Source organism: Panthera uncia, chromosome D4 (genome assembly GCF_023721935.1).
Source record: "Panthera uncia isolate 11264 chromosome D4, Puncia_PCG_1.0, whole genome shotgun sequence".
Classification (NCBI taxonomy): domain Eukaryota; kingdom Metazoa; phylum Chordata; class Mammalia; order Carnivora; family Felidae; genus Panthera; species Panthera uncia.
Window position 1 is genome coordinate 91,022,223 of NC_064807.1, and position 7,800 is coordinate 91,030,022.

At 68.0% G+C, this 7,800-nt stretch overlaps 2 protein-coding genes across 5 annotated transcripts in view; one reads left to right on the top strand and one right to left on the bottom strand.

The window, feature by feature from the left end:
- Positions 1 to 2,354, top strand: part of MAN1B1 (mannosidase alpha class 1B member 1) — a 12,725-nt gene extending 10,371 nt beyond the window's left edge. Inside the window, exons 11-13 of the mRNA XM_049632103.1 lie at positions 269 to 466; positions 627 to 758; positions 1,423 to 2,354. Coding sequence (XP_049488060.1) covers positions 269 to 466; positions 627 to 758; positions 1,423 to 1,635 — 543 coding nt within the window. The 3' untranslated portion in view covers positions 1,636 to 2,354. The remainder of the gene's footprint in view (positions 1 to 268; positions 467 to 626; positions 759 to 1,422) is intronic.
- A 551-nt stretch (positions 2,355 to 2,905) lies between these two features.
- On the bottom strand, positions 2,906 to 7,530 carry DPP7 (dipeptidyl peptidase 7). Of its 4 annotated transcripts, XM_049632086.1 has the most exons (14): positions 7,393 to 7,530; positions 6,671 to 6,693; positions 6,253 to 6,366; positions 6,030 to 6,173; positions 5,789 to 5,952; positions 5,472 to 5,607; positions 5,317 to 5,398; positions 5,041 to 5,207; positions 4,809 to 4,869; positions 4,375 to 4,493; positions 4,140 to 4,296; positions 3,944 to 4,008; positions 3,514 to 3,584; positions 2,909 to 3,389 (listed from the first exon to the last, which is right to left on the bottom strand). In XM_049632086.1, exons 4-14 carry the CDS (start codon positions 6,123 to 6,125, stop codon positions 3,188 to 3,190), a joined length of 1,320 nt encoding a protein of 439 aa, XP_049488043.1. In that variant the 5' UTR covers positions 6,126 to 6,173; positions 6,253 to 6,366; positions 6,671 to 6,693; positions 7,393 to 7,530; the 3' UTR covers positions 2,909 to 3,187. The 4 variants fall into 4 exon arrangements, with proteins under 4 accessions (XP_049488033.1, XP_049488036.1, XP_049488043.1 ...); XM_049632076.1 differs by lacking the exons at positions 6,671 to 6,693; positions 7,393 to 7,530 and adding an exon at positions 6,441 to 6,612 and having other exon boundaries at positions 2,906 to 3,389; positions 6,034 to 6,173; XM_049632079.1 differs by lacking the exons at positions 5,472 to 5,607; positions 6,671 to 6,693; positions 7,393 to 7,530 and adding an exon at positions 6,441 to 6,611 and having other exon boundaries at positions 2,907 to 3,389.
- Between the last annotated feature and the right edge of the window lie 270 nt (positions 7,531 to 7,800).

A 7,800-nucleotide genomic window follows, 5' to 3' on the forward strand; every position in this document is an offset into this window, starting at 1 on the left:
GGCCCGGCCCCTGGAGCTCCCCTGGCAGGCGGGTGTCCGTCCGCCACCCTCCCCCCTGCCCATGTGGAGCTCCAGGGGCCGGGCCCGTAGTGGCGTCGCTTTCCACGTTCCTGCCCTTGTGGGCCCTGAGGAGTCCCCGCTCAGGCCCGTCGACCCCTGGGGATGCGGGGGGCCTGAGGTAGCGCTGGACCCTGCACCCGGTGTGGCCCCCGCCCCTGCCCCACGTGGCCACCGACTCACAGTGGTGAGGAAACCGCTCTGGTTTCAGGACCACCTGGTGTGCTTCCTGCCAGGGACGCTGGCTCTGGGCGCCCACCACGGCCTGCCCGCCGACCACATGGAGCTGGCCCGGGCGCTCATGGACACTTGCTACCAGATGAACCGCCAGATGGAGACGGGGCTGAGCCCCGAAATCGTGCACTTCAACCTGTACCCCCAGAGCGACCGCAAGGACGTGCAGGTCAAGGTGAGCCGGGCCGGGGTCTGGGCGTGGGGGCGCCCTGCGGGCTCGGCCTAGCTCCGGCCTAGCTGCTCCCGGGTCCCCCCACCCCCCACCCCCCACCCCAGCCGGCCGAGCTCAGCCCGTGTTGTGTCCCCCATCCCTCCCTCCCCCCTCCCCCGCCCAGCCGGCCGACAGGCACAACTTGCTGCGGCCCGAGACGGTGGAGAGTCTGTTCTACCTGCACCGCCTCACGGGAGAGCGCAAGTACCAGGACTGGGGCTGGGAGATCCTGCAGAGCTTCAACAAGTACACGCGGGTGAGCGCCCGCCCCGCCCCGCCCCGCCCCGCCCCTAGTCCCTGCTCCCCCCCTAGTCCCTGCTCCCCTAGGGCAGGGCTCCCCTGGGCAGCCAGAGGGGGGCGCGGCCGGTGCAGGCTCACCGCCCTCGGGAGTTCGGCGCCATGTGCCCCAGGGTCTCGGGGACCAGGCTCTGTGGCCCGGTGTGCACAGGGCGACTCTCCTCCTGGATCCTCCGTGTGGCCCCGGGCGGCCCTTTCCCACCCCAGACGGCACCGTGACCGTGGCCCCGACACCCGTCTCGCGGTCTGGGCCGTGGCTCGGAGGTCACGCCGTGTCCGGGGCCTGCCACCCACCCCGGCAGAGAGAGAGCGCCAAAACCCGACCCGCGTAGGCCCCCTCCGGGTTCCGGAGCACGGGCTGCACGTCGGGTCACGTGAGGGCGGCTGGCGTCTCTGAGGGGCCGTCTGGAGGAGCTGCGGCTGAGCTCCGGGGGGCCGGTCCCCCTGGTGGACCTTGGGGTCGTCTGCCTCAGACCCTGCCCTCGGCCACGGGTGCCGCGGTGAGGCGCAGAGGCCCCGGCCGGGGGCCTTGCGGCCGCCGGCGCCCCCAAGGGCTGAGCCCGGCGTGGGGAGCTGGCTGGGCCTGCGGCCGTGGTGACGCCGCGGTCTCCGCTCTCGGGCAGGTCCCCTCGGGGGGCTATTCTTCCATCAGCAACGTCCAGGATCCCCTCAATCCCCAGCCCCGGGACAAGATGGAGAGCTTCTTTCTGGGGGAGACGCTCAAGTACCTGTACCTGCTCTTCTCCGACGACCCGGCCCTGCTCAGCCTGGACGCCTACGTGTTCAACACTGAGGCTCACCCCTTGCCCATCTGGGCCCCGCCTAGGGTGGGGTGACCCTCCTGTGGGCACTGCCCGGGGGCCTCACACGTCTTGCGTTTGTGGGTACCTGTCCTCGGAACCCTGGCCTTGGGTAGGTTCGCTCTCCTGACCTTGGCCGCGGCGTGGTCCCCTCGGCCGACTGTCCGTGCTCCAGGGTCAGGCTGATGACATTCCCCGGGGGGTTACCGAGCCTGACATCTCAGGGCCTCAGAGGTGGTCAGGGCAGCTGGGCGCCCGGTGCTTTGCCGCTGGCTTTGCACTTCTGGCTTGTGGTTCTCATGACGTCGGATGGTGTCGTGAGGTCAGCGCTGTGAATCCCCGAGGCCCCACCTGCTGGGGACCTTCCTGCTTGAATCATGACTTACATTCCTGATCCCCAAACGTCTTCTGTGTGGCCCCAGTGTCTCTGCTTGTCCCCTGGGGCCGCTCTGGGTCTCCTGGACCCACACATGTTCTGAGATGAGCTGAAGGGACAGCCCGACATGCGGTTCAGCCCGGGCTCTCCGAGTCTGTGAATGTGCCCTGACCCGGGAGTCCTGGGCGGGGCACTTGTGACCTCCTGCGAATCCGGGCACCTGGCCGGCTGTGGTGTTTACATGTTGGACTCAGGGATCCTCCCCCGGCCCTGCAGGGGCGGGGAGGGGCGGGGAGGGGCGGGTGGACGAGTTCATCCTGCTCCTGGACCACCCGACAGAACGGACTTTCCAGGCAGCATAAACGTGGATTTGCCCTGACTGGTGTCTCCCGTGTCTGTGATGGAACCTGTGTTCCTTGAGCCATGGGTGGGGCATGCGTCACTCCCACCGTCACCATCAGGCTGGAGAGCTTGTAGGAGGCGGTGTGGACACGGAGTCCAGGTTCCCGTGGGAGCTGATGCCCTGCACCTGCTCCTCCTCCAGCAGCTGCTGTTTCCCTCCTTGAGCACGGACTCAGGGCGCTTTTCCAGAAACAAACCTCAGCTTCTGCTTGGGATCCTGCCTCCTGGAACCAGGTGGCCCCGTGGGACAGGCCCAGCTCCTCTCTATGTGATACTCTTTCCGGAAGGTCCTCTTTGCCTGAAAAGCTTGAGTCTCTCTGCGTTTGCAGAGACCAAGGCTCCCAGTGCTGGGCAGGACCTCAGTTCTCAGACACTCTATACTCCTGTCGCTCCAGCAGCCCTGGGGGCCGGTGGCCGCTCTTGGGGCTGCCTTCTGCTCTTGGCCCCTAGTCCCGTGTGTTTTGTGCCTGGAACAGGGCTCTGTACCCCCTCATGGCTGTTGGCTGCTCCTCTGCACCCAGGGGTGCAGCCGCGGTGGCAGTCGTGGGCAGAGCTTTGCGGCCCCCCTCTCCAGTGGGCCACCCGGAAGGACGCCTGGGCCGGCCACAGGGGGCCCCAGCGCCCACCCCTTGCCCTGAGACCACACACAGGTTGAGGGCTTTGTTTTATTAAACATGAGGCTGGTTTGAGAGGTGTGGCAGTGTGCCCGGTCTGTCACCCCATGAGGACCACAGACACCATGCTTTGCGCTGTGCTATGCACAGCCAGGCCACCAGATGCTTCTTTGGCCCCTCCCTTGGCCTTAGCCCCTCACCCCCAGCGCCCTGAGCTGCTCCCCAGCGGGCCTGTCCGGTCCCGAGTCGGGGAGCGCTCCTGAGCCCCCCCGAGTCCCTCACGCTGGGCCAGCTGCAGCCGCTGTTCTCTTCTGGCTGCGGCCACCCACTCGCCGATGAGCCTGGCCTCGAGCCTGCGAGCCTCCCGGACAGACGTGGGGTCTTGTGGGTGAGACGCTCTAAGGAGAAGGCGCGGGGGCCTCAGCCGGGCAGCAGGCCCGAGCCTCGCCTCACCCCACCTCGGCCCACACCCGGCCACGGCCTGGGGCCCCACGTCGCTCCCCTGCCGGGGCGGGACTGCACCTGAGGTCTAGGTGGTGGGCTCCCCCCCGGATGGTGACAGCGAGGACGGAGGTGCTGAGGTTTCTCTGTATCTGTGTCGGTCGAAGGACATTCCGTCGGCTACTCGCCGTGCTCTGGGCCACGGCCGACCCCACCTTCGCCCGCCCGGTGCCACCTGCTCCAGGGCCTCGTGTCCCAGCCCGTGGGGCACAGCTGAGGCCATGACTTAAAGACACTACGTGGCCTTGACGGCCTCATTGAAAGGGAGAGACGGAGATGAACGAGCCAGATGTCAGTTCACGTAAAGAAGTCAGGGAAAAAAGCAAAGGAGAGGAGGGGATAAAGCGGGAACAAGAGCAAAGGCGGCACAGAACCCACAGAACCACGTGTGCAGCCTGGCGAGGGCAGAGCCGGTTCTTGAGCGGAGTCTGGCGAACCCAGGGAGACTCACCCCGCCCCCTGCCCAGGGGTCCAGGTCACCGTTGGAGAAGATGATGTTGCTGGCAGCTTTGAGGTCTGAAAGCACAGATGTGGGGGGTGGAGAGCGGGCCCAGCCCCCCAGCTCTGAGCCACGGAGATCGGGGGAGTGGGGGGGGGGGGGAGTCAGCTCAGCACAGAGGGAAGGAGGCCACCATCTCGAGCCTCACCTCCCGCCCCGAAGCTGATCCGCAGCCAGTCCCTCCGGGGCCACACGCCCCACGTGTCCAGGCAGTACTGCTGGCGGAGGCCCTCCGTGAACGGCAGGTCGGGGAAGAGGTCGGTCACGTTGTTGCTGGAAAAGGTCAGGTTGATCTCGGTGCAGGCCTGTGGGACGCCACACACCGAGGTCAGCCCGGCGGGGCGGGCGACCTCACCCCGCACCCCCGTGCGGCACCCCCGGACCTGGTAATCCCAGGCCTTGGCGTCAGGGCCCGAGCCGCAGCCTGTGGGGTCCGCGCAGGCCTGGTACTGTCGGTAGATGTCATAGCAGGGCTCCGTGCCCGAGGAGTTGTACACCAGCCCTGGTGAGAGGGGCGCTGGGGCCGGGGGCCTGCACGGCCACCCTGCCCCCTCGGTGGGGGACACGTGCCCGTGAGGCGTGGGGCTCCTGGGGGCGGGGCTCTCAGCTGCCGCTCCGGCTGCTGAGGGTGGCCAGGCGGTGGCCGGGCTGGAACTCGTCGGAGACCCCGTGGAGCAGAGCCTCCCCCACCGACCCCCGCCGGGCTAGGGACTGCACGGGGGCAGCTGTGCTCCTGGCCTCCACGTGACCCTTGCCCCCAAGCCACACTCACCCCCCCACGCTCAGCACCAGGCCCAGGGCCGAGGGGCAGACGCACCAGCCAGCGCTCGGAGCCCCTTGATCCTCCGGGTCTCGCTCAGGAGCCGGTCGCAGCCAACCTACGGGTGCCAACCAAAGACCCACGCTCGGCCTGCAGCCCTCTCCCCAGCTCACCCTTCGCTGGTCCCAGGCCCCAGAGTGGCTTCAAGGCGCTCGGGCTGGCCACCGCTGGCCACCCCGGGGCGGCCGGGCCCCTCTCCGTCCACAGATCCCAGCCAGAGTCTCCTTGCCTTGACCGGGTTGGCAGGAAGGTGCCCTATGAAGTCAGTGGGATACGGGTAGTCCATCATGGCCAGCACCGTGAAGGCGTTGCGGGCAAACCCGAAGAGCTGGGTCAGGTCCTTCTGGCTGGAGAGGGGCTGGCAGGTGCCGAACTCCTGGCTGACCGTGTCATAAGCTGCTAGAAGAAGGCGGGACGATGGCCTTCGGAGGCTGCTGTTGGGCGAGGATTGGGGGGAAGGAAGGAGGCGAGGGGCGGTCAGTGGGTTGTGGGGGGGACTGCTCACCTCCCCGTATGAACAAGTCCTTGATCTGCCGGAATGCATCCCGCACGCCCTGGGCACACTTGGGACTCTGGCCTTCAAAGTCCTGGAGAAAGGAGGATCGTGGCAGCTGCCACCATAGCCTGGTCCGGCCCGTGAGCCCCAGAACCTTCACTCACCGCCGAGACATCCCGGAAGAACTGGTAGGAGTCACCGAGGCCGGCCACAGCCACAACGGGTGCACTGGCTGCCAGCGCCCCAGCCACGAGGTGCGGGTACTTGATCCTCATGTAGGCGCTGAGCATCCCCCCGTAGCTGGGTGGGGACACAGAGCGCCTGGGGCCACAGCCTCCCCAACGCCCCTCTCCGCTCTCCCTTGTTGGAGCCCACGGTGCCCCCAGGAGGACCCGAGACTTCCGCGTCTCCCAGAAATTCTGGCCCTGGGGCCGGCCACGTGTTTGTGCCTCAGGGAGAAATGAGACGGGCGAGAACCCACCTGCCACCGAACACGATGGCGGGGGTGTCCTGGGCCCCAAGGTCCCGCCGCAGCGCGCTGAGCAGCCTCGCGAAGTCGGCCAGGGCCTGTTCCACGGTCAGCAACTCCGTGTGCCCGCGCTGTGTGGACCGCTCTCCGAAAGGGAGCGACTTCCCGTAGTACCGCTGCAGGTGGCCGACGAGACGCTGAGCCCGGGCCCCGCCCGCCCTCGCCCGCCCTCCCCTGCCACGAGTGCGTGTACCCACGTGCTCCGCGAAGACGACCAGGGCCCCCTGCTGTGCCGCCAGCTCCAGGATGAACCCCGAGTTGTTGGCGAAGGACCACACGTTGCCCTCATTGCCCGTGTAGAAGAATATGGGCCCCTCGCCCTTTTTCCAGAACTTCTCTGTCGGGCGGAGGCGGGAGGGGGCGGGTGAGGCACAGGGCGGGACCTCAGGGCCCCGGGACCCCCAGGGCCACCTCACCTGACACCAGGAACCGCTGGAGGAAGGTCTTGTTGCCGAACCTCTCGAAGTTGAAGTGGTCCAGAAGCTGCTCAAAGTAGCCCTCCTGGAAGTCACACTGGGGGACTCTGTGGGCTGGAGGGGCGTGGTGCTCAGCGCTTGGGGACACTGGGCACGGCGGCGGGGGGCACCCACGGGCCCGCACTCACCCCCAGCCTCCGGGCTGCACAGCCCCAGCGCCAGCAGCAGGGTCAGGGCCCGGGGGAGGGCCGGCTGGAGCTGGATCCCCATCTCCGCTCTGCCTCGGGCTGCGGTCACATGACCCGCGTGCCACCCTCACGTGACAGCCCGGGCGGGGCTGGACTCTGGGCCCGACCTCCCCCGCCCCGCCGGGCTCCTGATGACTTTTCTCCGGGTCCTCCAGGTTCCTGCCACCCACCGTGTCGCTACGGAGACGGTCACCTTGGAGACACAGGAAGCGGGAGAGGGCTCCAGGGCTTGGTGTCGGGGCAGGGGACGTGCACCCAGCCACCTGTCCTCTAGGGCCCACTGCTGAGTCATGGGGAGGTGGGAGAGACCTGCCAGTGTCCCAGCTGCACCCCCCCCCCCAGCCGGGACACACCCAGGCCTCTCCCAGCCTCTGGGCCGCTGGGTGATGCCCTGGGCCACGTTGCGCCCCTAGTGACGGCCCGCAAGGGAGGGCGGGCTCTTGAGGGCAGGGCTGCGAAGGCCACGTGGGCTGACCCCCGAGGAGAAGTGGGGGAGCCTCGGGAAGATGGGGTGGCGGCAGCAAGGAGGGGGCTCACGCAGAAGGCCAGCAGCTCTGAGGAAGGGGCTTGTCCAAGCGAGAGTGTGAGGCCTTGTGGCAGCAGCAGGGGCCTCGGAGCCCAGGCGGGGGCTCGGACGGTGCAGACACGCAGCTGCCGAGAGCCCAGGTCGGGAGGCGGCTGCCCCAGGCCCCTGCTGGGAGTTGGGACCCTGACCCCAGCCCCTCAGGCTATTCCCTCCACTGGCCCCTCAGTGCCAGGGGCTGCGGCGGGTACCCAGTGCCCAGACACCAGGGGGGCCACCTCTCCCTTGGCATCCGGTCCTGGGCACGCGTGAGGGGCCAGATCAGCAGAGCCACCCCCTGCCCAAGGCCACAAAGGGAAGGTGAGTCACCTGTCCCCGTGCCAAGACTGTCCCTGGCCAGCACGACCCCAGTCTCTGCCCAGGTCTGGCCTGTCTAGCGCTGGGACAGGCCAAGGCTGGGGTCCTGCGCTCTGGCTGCAGCCTGAGAACCCGGGGCCCCAAGCCAGGCTGATTGGGGAGCAGCCGGTTAGCTGCCCCACACACTGTCCCAGGACTGTCACTGTGGCAACCAGCATGGTGACAATGACTGTTGATCATGTCATACCACCCCAGGGGTGTGGTCACCCCATGGTCACCGAATGCCACACCACAATCATTGCACAGTCCCTGTCCCCATCCCCACATCCCTGTGTCCCTGTCCCCGTGCCCCCATCCCCATGTCCTGTCCTTGTCCCGTGCCCCGCTCCTTGTGGTCCTGCGTTCCCACATCCCCGTGTC